This window comes from Procambarus clarkii, chromosome 5 (assembly GCF_040958095.1).
Source record: "Procambarus clarkii isolate CNS0578487 chromosome 5, FALCON_Pclarkii_2.0, whole genome shotgun sequence".
Lineage (NCBI taxonomy): Eukaryota > Metazoa > Arthropoda > Malacostraca > Decapoda > Cambaridae > Procambarus > Procambarus clarkii.
The window spans coordinates 34,565,446-34,581,352 of NC_091154.1; the positions used below are offsets into that span (position 1 = coordinate 34,565,446).

Sequence of the window (15,907 nt, forward strand, 5' to 3'; positions counted from 1 at the left end):
GATTCTTTGCTATTTACTTTTAGTGATTTGTATTTTTAAATACACCCATTTAAAGTAAGTTGACCAGACCACACACTAGAAGGTGAAGGGACGATGACTTTTTTTTATTGTTGCCGCTGGAGGCGGCTAGTTTATTGTGCACCTCATACTCATCCTGTGAGCGGTAGCGCAAAAGCATTACAGAGGGCACAAAAGGTCTTTATCAGACCTCATCTTAGATTATTTCATAAACAATTTATCTATCCTTCACACCTTATAGTTACAATGTCAGCTAGTTACAGAAAAAGTGCTATTTCAAGAGCTACATATTTACAGTAAGTCATCATACATTAATGGTAGGTCTTATCGCTAATACATAATAGTTACGACGACGTTTTGGTCCGTCCTGGACCATTCTCAAGTCGTCCCTTCACCTTCTAGTGTGTGGTCTGGTCAACATACTTCAGCCACGTTATTGTGACTCATCGCCTGAAAATACAAGCGAATATGGCGATATCAGTTAATATACTCGTATCCCTCTTACACCAGCTTTTATCATGGTTCATAAACGGTTTGAAATATTCTTTATATTATAAATCCCCCCCCAAATTGTCTACTTCACAATTATGTATTCCTGAATAAGGAAATAATTAACTCCTTCAACTGTCACAGTGTCAACTTACAATAGGAAGCTTCCCCTTTATCAGTACACGTAAATTGTCTCAGTTGCATGTAAATGTTACCAATTCTTAAGTTATGTATCGATGTCTTAAGTCAGTCTAGAGTTGACTGGCTTTATGTTACTTCTTGATTTTTCAGATTGTCGGTGCAAGGACTTTGGCAATGCATCCCGGCATGTATATATATATTTACGTCAAGAATGCATGAAACTGCAAAATGCAGACACTTCGGGGGACTGTTAGTAATCCTCTTTATGTGGGAGTGGGAGATAATTAGCGCATTCTTGGATATCACTCGATGGAGGGGGAAAGTTGGTGAGGTCAGCAAGTTGAACCACCTTTTAATATTATGGAGCAAGACGTAGCAACACTATTTTTATCGTGGTGTTGCATTTGCACGTGATAACCCGCACTCCTGTCAAAGAGGTGTGTATTGTCTCAAAGAACTCTCCCCTCCCCCCCAAAGAACACCTACCCCCCCCCCCACACACACACACCAAAACCTTCCTGCCCAACCCACCTATCTGTAAAAGCTTTTATTCCGCATTAAAACTAAAAACATCTCATCAAATTTGCTCCACCATTGTTGCCCAAAACTCTCGCATCAAGAAGACCTCCACCCGCCATGGCCCTCCCCAGCTAAAATATATGAATTATAACATTAAATCACTTTGTTAAAAGATAATTTCAAATGAATGATACGGGATTGCCAAAGACGGTGATCATTTTGACACGGGCGGCTTACAACACTCCCGCTTCAGCTTCCTCTAGTTCTCGGGAAAACGTTTCCTAATCAACAGTGAAATTCCAGGTCAAAATATAAACATAAATTTAACTTTTGTGAATATAGTAGTAAATAACCAAATATGGGTCTGGTTATTGTGTAATACGAGATATAAAGGAGGCGCCTGTCACATGAACCCCCCCCCCCCGCCCCTTCCCTCTGGGTTTTTCTCTCCAAACCCCCATTTCCTCTGGATACTTCGGGGGGGGGGGGAGGACTGTATTTGAACGCTAAACACACTTCTCCGGTCACAGTGTGTGGGTCAACACCTCCGTCAACACCTCCCACTCCACACACACTCCCAGGTACGTAACTAGGTACCTACTAAGTACAGTAGGTACAACACCGCCACCATAACCACCCTCGTCCCATACCATCACTACACTCTCCCTCTACAGTGTGTACACTATATCTACCATCACTACACTCTCCCACACACTCCCCAAATGTGTTTTAAGTATCTCCATATGCTCGTTTCTTTAAATCAAGATATCTTTTTACCTTTCTACATAGCATTAAGTGTTCTCTCTATCTTTCCTTTCAAACGACCTGACGTAAAGGCTGGTGCACTTACTATTAGAAAAATACTCTAGGTATAAAGAAAAATTCACAAGTTATGCCTTCAGTAAGGAAATATGTAATTAGAAGATATTTATTTTGATCGATGCCCGCGATCAGCCCAGGGGGCCAGATTCACGAAGCAGTTACGCAAGCACTTACGAACCTGTACATCTCTTCTGAATCTTTGGCGGCTTTGTTTACAATTATTAAACAGTTAATGAGCTCCGAAGCACCAGGAGGCTGTTTATAACCATAACAACAGTTGATTTAGGAAGCTTTCATGTTTGTAAACTGTTTAATAAATCTAACCAAAGCCGTCAAAGATTGAGAAAAGATGTACACGTTCGTAAGTACTTGCGTAACTGCTTCGTGAATCTGGCCCCCCCCCCCTTTAACTGCCACGCCGAGCGGTGTGGCTTCCCTACAACGTTGCCGGAGCCGACAGATTAACGTCAGACCTGTCGCAGGCTCGCCAGGGACTCTAAGACGTCTTCCTTCCTTCCTCCAGCAGGTAATAAAGACTGCCAGCCATCATGAGACTACCAGCCTGTGTGTTGCTGGTGACCCTCCTGGTGGGCCTAGGACGCCCCATGTCGGTCAAGCGACCGCTGTTCAACCCGGGACTCACCCAGTTGGAAGACGACCTGCACGACGAGGGACCAAAAGAGACGCAGGGGACCACTGTGAAGGACGACGACACGAGTATCTCGAAAACCTACATCGAAGACGACGAGTAAGTAGACAGCCACCATCGTCTCCCGATATAATGACGATATTGCCTAGGATTATCATGCTAAGATTGATACGCAATAATTACTGATAATTATGACCTTTCACACCAGCTATTACCCCGAGGACGGCGAGTACTACGACGACGGCGAGTACTACGACGACGGCGAGTACCCCGAGGAAGGCGTGTTTACAGAGGAGAGCACGTCCCCCGAGGAGCCCGACGAGGCCCGACTGTGGCTCTCGGACGATGATCCAGACTGGACGCCAGAGGGCTCGGGCAACACCCAAACAAGGTAAGTCTCTGGTCAAGTGCTAATTCAGTAACCCTTGTTGCTCCTCGCAGATTAGATCTTAGTAGTAGTAGTAAACATCAAAACGGTAGCAATACTATAAATACTAGTACAATAGTAATGCTGGAAGCTGTAGTAGCATAACTATTGTAGGTACAGACCACGCCCCCGTGTCCTAGTGCAGGTACAGACCACGCCCCCGTGTCCTAGTGCAGGTACAGACCACGCCCCCGTGTCCTAGTGCAGGTACAGACCACGCCCCCGTGTCCTAGTGCAGGTACAGACCACGCCCCCGTGTCCTAGTGCAGGTACAGACCACGCCCCCGTGTCCTAGTGCAGGTACAGACCACGCCCCCGTGTCCTAGTGCAGGTACAGACCACGCCCCCGTGTCCTAGTGCAGGTACAGACCACGCCCCCGTGTCCTAGTGCAGGTACAGACCACGCCCCCGTGTCCTAGTGCAGGTACAGACCACGCCCCCGTGTCCTAGTGCAGGTACAGACCACGCCCCCGTGTCCTAGTGCAGGTACAGACCACGCCCCCGTGTCCTAGTGCAGGTACAGACCACGCCCCCGTGTCCTAGTGAAGGTACAGACCACGCCCCCGTGTCCTAGTGCAGGTACAGACCACGCCCCCGTGTCCTAGTGCAGGTACAGACCACGCCCCCGTGTCCTAGTGCAGGTACAGACCACGTCCCCGTGTCCTAGTGCAGGTACAGACCACGTCCCCGTGTCCTAGTGCAGGTACAGACCACGCCCCCGTGTCCTAGTGCAGGTACAGACCACGCCCCCGTGTCCTAGTGCAGGTACAGACCACGCCCCGTGTCCTAGTGCAGGTACAGACCACGTCCCCGTGTCCTAGTGTAGGTACAGACCACGTCCTAGTGTAGGTACAGACCACGTCCCCGTGTCCTAGTGTAGGTACAGACCACGTCCCCGTGTCCTAGTGTAGGTACAGACCACGTCCCCGTGTCCTAGTGCAGGTACAGACCACGTCCCCGTGTCCTAGTGCAGGTACAGACCACGTCCCCGTGTCCTAGTGCAGGTACAGACCACGTCCCCGTGTCCTAGTGCAGGTACAGACCACGCCCCCGTGTCCTAGTGCAGGTACAGACCACGCCCCCGTGTCCCAGTGCAGGTACAGACCACGCCCCCGTGTCCCAGTGCAGGTACAGACCACGCCCCCGTGTCCCAGTGCAGGTACAGACCACGCCCCCGTGTCCCAGTGCAGGTACAGACCACGCCCCCGTGTCCCAGTGCAGGTACAGACCACGCCCCCGTGTCCCAGTGCAGGTACAGACCACGCCCCCGTGTCCCAGTGCAGGTACAGACCACGCCCCCGTGTCCCAGTGCAGGTACAGACCACGCCCCCGTGTCCCAGTGCAGGTACAGACCACGCCCCCGTGTCCCAGTGCAGGTACAGACCACGCCCCCGTGTCCCAGTGCAGGTACAGACCACGCCCCCGTGTCCCAGTGCAGGTACAGACCACGCCCCCGTGTCCCAGTGCAGGTACAGACCACGCCCCCGTGTCCCAGTGCAGGTACAGACCACGCCCCCGTGTCCCAGTGCAGGTACAGACCACGCCCCCGTGTCCCAGTGCAGGTACAGACCACGCCCCCGTGTCCCAGTGCAGGTACAGACCACGCCCCCGTGTCCCAGTGCAGGTACAGACCACGCCCCCGTGTCCCAGTGCAGGTACAGACCACGCCCCCGTGTCCCAGTGCAGGTACAGACCACGCCCCCGTGTCCCAGTGCAGGTACAGACCACGCCCCCGTGTCCCAGTGCAGGTACAGACCACGCCCCCGTGTCCCAGTGCAGGTACAGACCACGCCCCCGTGTCCCAGTGCAGGTACAGACCACGCCCCCGTGTCCCAGTGCAGGTACAGACCACGCCCCCGTGTCCCAGTGCAGGTACAGACCACGCCCCCGTGTCCCAGTGCAGGTACAGACCACGCCCCCGTGTCCCAGTGCAGGTACAGACCACGCCCCCGTGTCCCAGTGCAGGTACAGACCACGCCCCCGTGTCCCAGTGCAGGTACAGACCACGCCCCCGTGTCCCAGTGCAGGTACAGACCACGCCCCCGTGTCCCAGTGCAGGTACAGACCACGCCCCCGTGTCCCAGTGCAGGTACAGACCACGCCCCCGTGTCCCAGTGCAGGTACAGACCACGCCCCCGTGTCCCAGTGCAGGTACAGACCACGCCCCCGTGTCCCAGTGCAGGTACAGACCACGCCCCCGTGTCCCAGTGCAGGTACAGACCACGCCCCCGTGTCCCAGTGCAGGTACAGACCACGCCCCCGTGTCCCAGTGCAGGTACAGACCACGCCCCCGTGTCCCAGTGCAGGTACAGACCACGCCCCCGTGTCCCAGTGCAGGTACAGACCACGCCCCCGTGTCCCAGTGCAGGTACAGACCACGCCCCCGTGTCCCAGTGCAGGATACAGACCACGCCCCCGTGTCCCAGTGCAGGTACAGACCACGCCCCCGTGTCCCAGTGCAGGTACAGACCACGCCCCCGTGTCCCAGTGCAGGTACAGACCACGCCCCCGTGTCCCAGTGCAGGTACAGACCACGCCCCCCGTGTCCCAGTGCAGGTACAGACCACGCCCCCGTGTCCCAGTGCAGGTACAGACCACGCCCCCGTGTCCCAGTGCAGGTACAGACCACGCCCCCGTGTCCCAGTGCAGGTACAGACCACGCCCCCGTGTCCCAGTGCAGGTACAGACCACGCCCCCGTGTCCCAGTGCAGGTACAGACCACGCCCCCGTGTCCCAGTGCAGGTACAGACCACGCCCCCGTGTCCCAGTGCAGGTACAGACCACGCCCCCGTGTCCCAGTGCAGGTACAGACCACGCCCCCGTGTCCCAGTGCAGGTACAGACCACGCCCCCGTGTCCCAGTGCAGGTACAGACCACGCCCCCGTGTCCCAGTGCAGGTACAGACCACGCCCCCGTGTCCCAGTGCAGGTACAGACCACGCCCCCGTGTCCCAGTGCAGGTACAGACCACGCCCCCGTGTCCCAGTGCAGGTACAGACCACGCCCCCGTGTCCCAGTGCAGGTACAGACCACGCCCCCGTGTCCTAGTGCAGGTACAGACCACGCCCCCGTGTCCCAGTGCAGGTACAGACCACGCCCCCGTGTCCCAGTGCAGGTACAGACCACGCCCCCGTGTCCCAGTGCAGGTACAGACCACGCCCCCGTGTCCCAGTGCAGGTACAGACCACGCCCCCGTGTCCCAGTGCAGGTACAGACCACGCCCCCGTGTCCTAGTGCAGGTACAGACCACGCCCCCGTGTCCTAGTGCAGGTACAGACCACGCCCCCGTGTCCTAGTGCAGGTACAGACCACGCCCCCGTGTCCTAGTGCAGGTACAGACCACGCCCCCGTGTCCTAGTGCAGGTACAGACCACGCCCCCGTGTCCTAGTGCAGGTACAGACCACGCCCCCGTGTCCTAGTGCAGGTACAGACCACGCCCCCGTGTCCTAGTGCAGGTACAGACCACGCCCCCGTGTCCTAGTGCAGGTACAGACCACGCCCCCGTGTCCTAGTGCAGGTACAGACCACGCCCCCGTGTCCTAGTGCAGGTACAGACCACGCCCCCGTGTCCTAGTGCAGGTACAGACCACGCCCCCGTGTCCTAGTGCAGGTACAGACCACGCCCCCGTGTCCTAGTGCACGTACAGACCACGCCCCGTGTCCTAGTGCAGGTACAGACCACGCCCCCGTGTCCTAGTGCAGGTACAGACCACGCCCCCGTGTCCTAGTGCAGGTACAGACCACGCCCCCGTGTCCTAGTGCAGGTACAGACCACGCCCCCGTGTCCTAGTGTAGGCACAGACCACGCCCCCGTGTCCTAGTGCAGGTACAGACCACGCCCCCGTGTCCTAGTGTAGGCACAGACCACGCCCCCGTGTCCTAGTGCAGGTACAGACCACGGCCCCGTGTCCTAGTGTAGGCACAGACCACGCCCCCGTGTCCTAGTGTAGGCACAGACCACGCCCCCGTGTCCTAGTGCAGGTACAGACCACGCCCCCGTGTCCTAGTGCAGGTACAGACCACGCCCCCGTGTCCTAGTGAGGGTACAGACCACGCCCCCGTGTCCTAGTGTAGGCACAGACCACGCCCCCGTGTCCTAGTGTAGGCACAGACCACGCCCCCGTGTCCTAGTGTAGGCACAGACCACGCCCCGGGGTGTCCTTCAGCATCTAACAAATCCCTCGTGCCCAACAGTTACGACGAGACTCTGCTGCAGATCGCCCAACTAATGCACAGCGGCGCTAAAATCCTTCTGGACGAAGATGCTCCAGCCAGGGACAAGACCGTGGAGCAGCTTCTGGCCACAATCAAGAGTCGAAACCTTGGGGAGGCGGAGGCTCGTAATATCCGGGACCAGCTGCTTATCCTGGCTGGCGAGAATAACCTGGACCTGAATGACATCAGCGAAGAGAAGGAAGATTTTAGTTCCTTAGAGACGTCCTACGGAGCCCAAAGCCTTGGCAAGGTCTCAAGTACTAAAATAAGGCGACATGTACACCAGACCCAGAACGAAGGTCTGAGGCAAATTAGCGAGCCCCAATCTGAACAAAGTAGTCAACTCCAACAGGTAAAAGGTGGTCAGGTACTCCAAATTGGGCAAAATGGCGACGCGACTCTGCTGAACGACGACTCCGGATATGGTTCCCCGTATGTACTTGTGTTTGGTATTCTTGTCTCTATAATGAAACAGTGGGAAGGAATATTGAAGTGGAAGGAATGTTTAGTGTTAAGGGACTAAGAAAATGTTTATAAAAAGTGGTAAAAAAAAAAAATTTGCGTGTTCTCACACCGTATTTATTATATTTGATTCATAAATAACCCAAAATAGATCAATTAAATTCCTTTAAAAACTACACCCTGCCTAAGTTAACACAACATGCTATCAGAATATTATGACGAGTCTAGCAAGTGGGCCGAGGATGACACCACCTGTGGCCTCCTAACCCAACCTGACACTAGACCATTTACACGTTCTCAGGGGGCAGCAGGTGGACACGTCGGAGCTGTCGCAGGGGGTGGAGCAGCTGGTGCCTGAGGGAGGCCAACACCGCGCCGAGGTGGGCGTGGGTGTGGAGCCTGAGGAAGACACTGGAGCAGAGGACAGCGACCGCCCATCCCTACTGGGGTGGCTACAGAAAGGCTGGAGACATGTCAGTACTCACAGCTATACTTGCAGGTTAATTGTGTTAACGTAGTGAAAACTGTCCACTCTTTAGTCGCGTTGTCACCGTCTTAACCAAACTTCTGCTGAACCAACTAAAAACAATCTGATTTGTGACTATTGACTCAATATGCAATTCTTAAAATTTTGAAGATAAATCATTTAAAATATTATTTTTTGTTTTTATCCTTCGGGTAAAAACAAAAAAACAGTCTCTATTGTTAGTAAAAGTAAAAACATAATAAAGTACATAGTAATAGTACAAAAAAGTAAAAACATAGTCTCTATTGTTTTTACACGAAGGGTAAAAACAATAGAGACTATGAAGAGACCAGCGAAGTGCTAACGTGACCTCTATCTATCTTCCTCCTGCAACAGGTAACAGGTGCTGTGGACAACCTTGGGGACCAGGCCGAGGACACCCTCTCCGAGTGGGGAGACAAGATCACAGGTGCCGCTGGCACTGTACATGTTGCAGCAGCCCAAGCCGTCGACAAAGTTCAGGAAACTGCAAAATCGGTAACCTAGTTTTTATTTTACGATATCCCAAATTCTTGATCTGGGGAGGCCGTGGCGGTCAGGTACTCTGGGTAGCCACACCAGGTCTTGATGGCGGGGGGGGTATGTTCAGAGAAGTGAGGTTAATGTTTAGATTTTCCAATTATTTCCCCCCCTCTATTGATTAACATTGAGACATCTCTTTCCAAAGAAAAGCTGCATCACATAATATTTTAGGCTTTCGGGTCGTACATAAGCAAACAAATCACATTAATCCTCCTAGTAATTTTTTTTATTACATTTACATTGTGCGAGTGCTCTATACACGTGGTGTTCCTGTTGATACGCTCTACAGATAACATGAAAACAATTACAAAATCAACCGTGTGAAGATTTGAACCTATGCTCTGGGTACGCCCAATCAAAGGTTCGAATTTATTTTCGAACTAATCAATGAGATTGATTTGTTTTCATTGATGCATCACGTAAACGTGATTTCTTTGTGCATGTAAACAATTGCTATGCCAGCACAAATACCGTACGTAGGTAGGCCATCACTAATCTTGTGGTCCCGTTCACTCACTCCTGCGGGTGACTTCCAGGCGCGTGAGCTCCTGCAGGATGCCTGGGGTGTGGTGCGGGCAAGGGCGCTCACAACCCTCCAGCAGGTACCCCTCCTCCGAACTCAACTTGTGCTAACAATTAGATTTTAAGAGAACGTCGTCTCCGACACTACTAATTTGAAGTTTTAACTTTGCTAGAATTAGAGCTATTAACATTTAAGGTAATGGCCTTCCCTACTGTTATTTCACAATTAACATACTAAACGGTGAGCGAGCCGTCCAACCCGAAAATACATTATAGGATTTAAATATTCAGTTCATTTAATACACTTACTTTGGGCACCGAGTTATGACACTTGGTAAACATCTTCCTATCAACTCCCATATGACACCATCTTCCTGACTACATATTTCTCGCTTGCTTTGTGGAACCAATTACCGCGTAACATATAAACAGGACCCCTTGATTGTTTCAAGCCTAGGTTAGACGAACTTATGAACGAGACTGGGTGGATATAAAGCGGAGCTGCCTCGTACAGGCCAATAGGCCTTTTGCAGTTAACTTGATTCCTATGTTCCTCTCTCTTCATCCTCCTCCTGTCCCCCTCCCTCTCTTCCCTTTTCCAAAGTATGTCTCACTCTTCTCCCGGCTGTCTTAGTAACCCGTCTTGTATTGGTCCCTGCCATCAGCTCTGTCACTGTTAATACAACATCTGCTTTGTAACAGCCATGCTGACGTCTGCCCGGCAACATCGCTACTTTCCCAAATAATACAAAAAATTTTTCAACTTACATCAACGCCGCCTTCCTTAAATCTACGAGTGAATTATCTTTCATGTTGTTAAGTAACAGTTATTTATTCTTTAAGTGTTCGTGTCTACCCTAGTAACACCCACATCCTGGCCTCGGGCCGGGCTTGGGGGAGTAGAAAAACTCCCAGAACTCCATCAAGCCGGTATCCCTCCAATCAGTGTCATCACAGCTCCTTCCCCCCACTCCAAGTAACCTCACACTGCCATAACAATATCTTCTCTCCTTAAGTAACCCTCGCGTGCCACTAAGCAACTTCCAATTAAACACCACCACCTTCGTGAAACCTAAAAGTAAGCTCGGTGCTCCGTCTTCCACGACAGACCGGAGAGAAGATTGCCACAGCGTTCCAGAAGGCGAGAGAGGCGCTGCCGCACCTGCAGGCGGGCATCCTCGCTGCCTTCGCCAAGTTCGGCACCCTGGTCCAGGAAGGTGCCCACTACTGCCTCCAGCGTCTCACCACTGCCTACGACCAGGTAACGCTGCCACCCGCCCTCGACACTTGGCCTGTCTCCTCTCTACATTATTACAATCATAATTGTAATGTTTGTACAAAAATAAACATTGGATATGTTAGAGACAGGTGATTGTGCTCGAGTCTTCTCGAGTGTTCACAACGCCACTAAAATGACGTACTAAATTGCCGGAACCTAACCGAGGACCCACGAATGGAAAAATGGGACATCGCGTCAGTTTTGCGATCTGCTATGATTTTTAGTAAATAATTGTTGGCCAGATTACACACTAGAAAGTAAAGGGACGACCACGTTTCGGTCCGTCCTGGACCATTCTCAAGTCCATTCTCACAATCGATTTGAGAATGGTCCAGGACGGACCGAAACGTCGTCGTCCCTTCACTTTCTAGTGTGTGGTCTGGTCAACATACTTCAGCCACATTGTGACTCATCGCCTTTCCTGTGTAATTTAGTCTTCAGTGGTCAACAGCTTTATCAAACCATGTTTTTTATATACTGTGAGAGGATATGTAACCTACCCTAGATGTAACCTGGGGGGGGGGGAGACGGTGGGGGTTGCAGGCAGGGATGATAAAACAAGAACTAGTGGTGAACGTAAGGACGTGGGTAAAGAGGCGAGAGAGAGAACCAAGAAGGGGCTGTAGTGAGCATCGTTGGTAGTTACGATATGCACAGTTGGTGATCGTAAGTACTCAAATGTAACCCATGAGATGAGATGTAATTACATATATCTGTTTGAGGGGGGAGGGGGCGAGCTCGGCTCCTAACCCTCGCTGTCCGATCCATCTTAGTTTAATACAATGACTGTTCCCAGTTTTTGTTTTACATTTGAATTTAAAACTGATTATTACCTTAATATAGTAAACCACTTCTTGGGTTTTCCACGTATGCTCCTCGTTATGGAGGTCCCGTGTTCCTAGAACTTAGAACAATGACACTTTGTCTACTGTGACTTTCTCCTTAGAATCTTTCAGTGTATACTGTTAACTACCGCTCCCTCTCCTCTCCCACGGGAGACATCTCCCGTCACGCAGGGTGCAGTCGCACCTCCACAGATCTCCAGTATCATCTATTGATACTGGTAATGGCTCAAAAGGGCCACCACTTACGGGCTATTCATGCCCGTGCCACCTTTTGGGTTATCTTGAGATGATTTGATTTCTTGAGATGATTTCGGGGCTTTAGTGTCCCCGCGGCCCGGTCCTCGACCAGGCCTCCAAGGCCTTGGGTGGCTTAATCTTCAGTCAGTCAGTCTCTCCACTCCATTGTGGTAAGGCCAAGTTTCCCCGATGTGTGTGCACGTGCGCGCTTGCGTCGTGTGCGTGTTTCTCCATATGTTTGTGTGTACATATACCAGCCGTTCCAACTACTTCCCAGGTGCGAGGCTCAGAGATCCTGGATAAATTAGAGCAGAAGATGACGGAGGGCAACGAACAAGTGGCTACGTTCTTCCGGACGCTCGGCCAGAAGGTGAGTGACCAAGCCTCAATCACCCGTATTAACATCGATTAAATGTCATTACACACAGAAATCACAATTGCGTGATGCATCAAATGAACAAATCCACAAGGGCTGTGACGAGGATTCGAACCTACGTCTGAGAGCATCCCAGACGCTGCCTTATGAATCCTCGTCACGGCCCTTGTGGATTTGTTGATTAAATGTCATCTCCCTTCTTCATTCAAACTATTCCTATCTCCCCCTCTAACGCGTGAACATTTAGGCTGTCAGCGGAACCCAGGCGCCTCCTGTCAGCATTTGACCACCACCATTCTATCGACAGTGTTGGATACTGTGCATACAAAATACCAATTTATACTGACCAAGGACACAAGTATACAAGCACCACACCGTGAGGTCCCTGAAGCTGTATACAAGCACCACACCGTGAGGTCCCTGAAGCTGTATACAAGCACCACACCGTGAGGTCCCTGAAGCTGTATACAAGCACCACACCGTGAGGTCCCTGAAGCTGTATACAAGCACCACACCGTGAGGTCCCTGAAGCTGTATACAAGCACCACACCGTGAGGTCCCTGAAGCTGTATACAAGCACCACACCGTGAGGTCCCTGAAGCTGTATACAAGCACCACACCGTGAGGTCCCTGAAGCTGTATACAAGCACCACACCGTGAGGTCCCTGAAGCTGTATACAAGCACCACACCGTGAGGTCCCTGAAGCTGTATACAAGCACCACACCGTGAGGTCCCTGAAGCTGTATACAAGCACCACACCGTGAGGTCCCTGAAGCTGTATACAAGCACCACACCGTGAGGTCCCTGAAGCTGTATACAAGCACCACACCGTGAGGTCCCTGAAGCTGTATACATCGTCCACAGGATGTGAGGTTGTCAGTCGAGGCACAAAGGATGTATAGCGAGATTACAGCCACAAGCTACTGTAAATGTCACCCCCAGATGATATTAGGTCTTGACAAATATAGAATAACTTGCATAAGCTTCGGTTTGATATGTATTTGAGACCGGCCATGATTAGAGTAGACATTACTGGTTGACAACATTTGCCTTAACGACTAGATATAAGCTACCGGTATTGACCCAATTATAACCGACTTCTTAATCTAAGTGGCAAGTCTACAGCCAATATTTACTTCTCGACTTTGTGTGAAGAAATGTCGCTTTCGTGGAGAAAAATATCTTAAGATTAGAATGAAAATACAAATTTCAAGCAACAAGAAATCAAAATTAAATATGTTCGGAGCTGTTCTTTCCCATGAAAGACCTGGCTGCTGCTCTTGGAAAAGCATAGTCTTACTTCAATATTTACAAATAATTTAATAAGCTTGATGTGAATTCCAGTTTTTTTTTTATACTACAACTAAAAAATATTTAGCCGTTTTCTTGATCTTTTTATATTGAAATAGAAGCATTGTCTGGGGGTGTCTGGTATCCGGGTTGACCCCCCATAAGATAGCACCATTTAAGTGTTGGGTTACGGGTTATTCATGCCCGTGCCACCTCATGGCTGGCTTAATCTTTATCAATCAATCAATCAAGTGTTAAGAGCTCTTAAAATGCAAATCTGCCACCGAAACATTTTACATATCAAATCATTTGAATTCTGTTGAACAACACGACACACAGCCCCGCTCCTGTGCCAGGTAAGTCCACTACGGGCTCACCATAGCCCGTGCTACTTGGAACTTGTTCCGAGTAGCTGAATCTATAACACCATGTTGAACAATTTGACTCTGCACGATACCTTTCATCTCCACTGACTTCATGTAGATAGTCATGGGAGCGGACTAACCAGCCTATGACAGTCTTCAGCCCTCACTAGTCACCCTGCAAAAATTAATGAGGCTAACTCCAAGCGTCTGGCCTCCAACCTTGGACAGACAGACATCCTGTTTTTGGAGATATAGATTTTATATAGATCGCAGATACAATTTCCCCCGCGCGCACTCCCTCCCTCGCCCGCATCAAGACGACGACAGCAGCGCTGAACACGACCCGTAAGGACTACACACACTCGAATCGCCTTTGATTTCATAATTCACGAGAAACGATCATTTCCCACCTGTGTGTAAACCCTTGATAAGAGCTGCCTTCCATTCCTTATCGAAAATAACTATTTATTAACACACTAAATATCCACCGTCCCTCTCCCTCCATATCCGTCTCCATCCTTCCGCCCAAAACCCTTTTCCCCTCCTTCCCTCCCAGCCTCCCTCCCAACCCCTCTTTCTACCTAACTCCTTTACCAGTATTATCCTCACCCTAATAAGACTTAATTGAATTCCTCAGATTAGGCAAAATTTTAATTAAATTTTGTCAATAAAGATGTTAATAATAATAATCCTTTCCCCCTCAGTTTGCCTACATCCCAACGGTTCGCCCTCTGAGCCTCCCTCCCAGTCACCTTCCCTCGTCTCACCTTACTCAACTCAGATCCCTAGAAATACAATATAATTTTCATTAGTATTTGCTGATGGGTAGGATGAAAATAAATAAATCCTTTGGGTAAATGCAGAATGTCGCAATAACAGGTCTGACAAATAGCGCAACCCCCTATCAAGGTTTTGTTGTTGTTTAAGATTCAGTTACTCGGAACAAAAAGATCCAAGTAGCACGGGCTATGGCGAGCCCGTAGTGGACTTACCTGGCACATGAGCGGTGATGTAACCTGCGTGCCTTATCAAGGATGGACTGAATCGTTACTTGCATTTCGTACAAGAAGGAATTGTGTTTTTTGTCCCCCAATAGATTCTAAAACTAATAGATCTAAATCTGTCGGATTCATAAAACTTTACTTATCAAATATGAGATTTATTAGTTGTATTTTGGTGCTGCTGCCACAGGTGTCGACGTGGCAGCAGGAGCACACTGTGGAGAACGTGGACGAGGGCCTGGTGGTCCACCACCATCACCAGCAGGAGGGACAAGACAACGACGAGGCAGAGGTCGCCCACATTGAAGAAGGCATCCCAGACTTTTTCCAGGTGAGAAACACATGCCATTATTTCCGGACAATGACTAAGGCGAGTTCTTCGGGTAAAGATCCCAATTAAGCTTACGGACGGGGGGAATGGCCCGGTAATTTCTCTGTGAACGCCTGCCAATTAAATAATGGGGATAGTCCAGTAATTTAATGATGGGGATAGTCCAGTAATTTAATAATGGGGATAGTCCAGTAATTTAATAATGGGGATAGTCCAGTAATTTAATGATGGGGATAGTCCAATAATCTATCAATGGGAGGACAGTCCAGCAATTTATTTCTGGGAAACGTTGGTAATTTCTCAGTGAGGCACTTCATAAAATGTCCCCAGTATCAGTCTCCCTAAATGATGAGGTCGAATTTCCGTGCAGGATGACGTTATCAAGCAACAATTGCTGAAGCTTGTGGATGTGGGCGTGCTGACCCAGAGCGACCTTGAGGTGTTCTATCAGGAGGAACAGAAGGCCAAAGAGGAGGAGCAGAAGGCCAAAGAGGAGGAACAGAAGACCAAAGAGCAGCAGCTGCGGGACGCTCAAGAGGAAGAGGAGGTCGGCAAGCCATAGTGAGGCAGAGAAGAAAACCCACACCCTGAGACAATCTTACTTCACTAAATGCTTAAGACTGTATCTTATTCCTACTACTCCATAATCTCTCATACACCTGTGTTTATTCTATTACATTCTTTAATACAGTACTTCAAATCTTTAAAATCTCCCTTACAAAGCTTGGGGACCGAGGTAGGGTAAATTTAGCAAGATTCAGCGAGATCTTTGTATAACAATTTAATGTAAGAATACAAAAAAGAATAATAATCTGTGGCGTTTCATTTGCCTTCCCGTCAGGCACGCTATATCACTAAAACACGGGGGTA

General features: G+C 50.2%; 2 protein-coding genes across 11 annotated transcripts in view; one reads left to right on the forward strand and one right to left on the reverse strand.

The window, feature by feature from the left end:
* Positions 1-15,907, reverse strand: part of LOC123763004 (ligand of Numb protein X 2) — a 281,655-nt gene that overhangs the window by 48,728 nt on the left and 217,020 nt on the right. The gene's annotated exons all lie outside the window — the stretch shown is intronic.
* LOC123763033 (uncharacterized) lies at positions 1,608-15,850 on the forward strand. 5 transcript variants are annotated; one of them, XM_045749996.2, is made up of 11 exons: positions 1,608-1,748; positions 2,513-2,737; positions 2,847-3,029; positions 7,260-7,712; positions 8,044-8,215; positions 8,605-8,745; positions 9,327-9,392; positions 10,421-10,573; positions 11,951-12,043; positions 14,897-15,037; positions 15,408-15,850. In XM_045749996.2, exons 2-11 carry the CDS (start codon positions 2,538-2,540, stop codon positions 15,597-15,599), a joined length of 1,794 nt encoding a protein of 597 aa, XP_045605952.2. In that variant the 5' UTR covers positions 1,608-1,748; positions 2,513-2,537; the 3' UTR covers positions 15,600-15,850. The 5 variants fall into 5 exon arrangements, with proteins under 5 accessions (XP_045605952.2, XP_069157044.1, XP_069157062.1 ...); XM_069300943.1 differs by having other exon boundaries at positions 2,516-2,737; XM_069300948.1 differs by lacking the exon at positions 9,327-9,392 and having other exon boundaries at positions 1,609-1,748.

Coding starts and splice junctions, on each gene's coding strand:
- LOC123763033 (XM_045749996.2), top strand. CDS start 2,538: ATGAGACTACCAGCCTGTGTGTTGCTGGTGACCCTCCTGGTGGGCCTA. Junction 3,030..7,259: donor TCGGGCAACACCCAAACAAG/GTAAGTCTCTGG, acceptor CGTGCCCAACAG/TTACGACGAGACTCTGCTGC. Junction 15,038..15,407: donor GCATCCCAGACTTTTTCCAG/GTGAGAAACACA, acceptor ATTTCCGTGCAG/GATGACGTTATCAAGCAACA.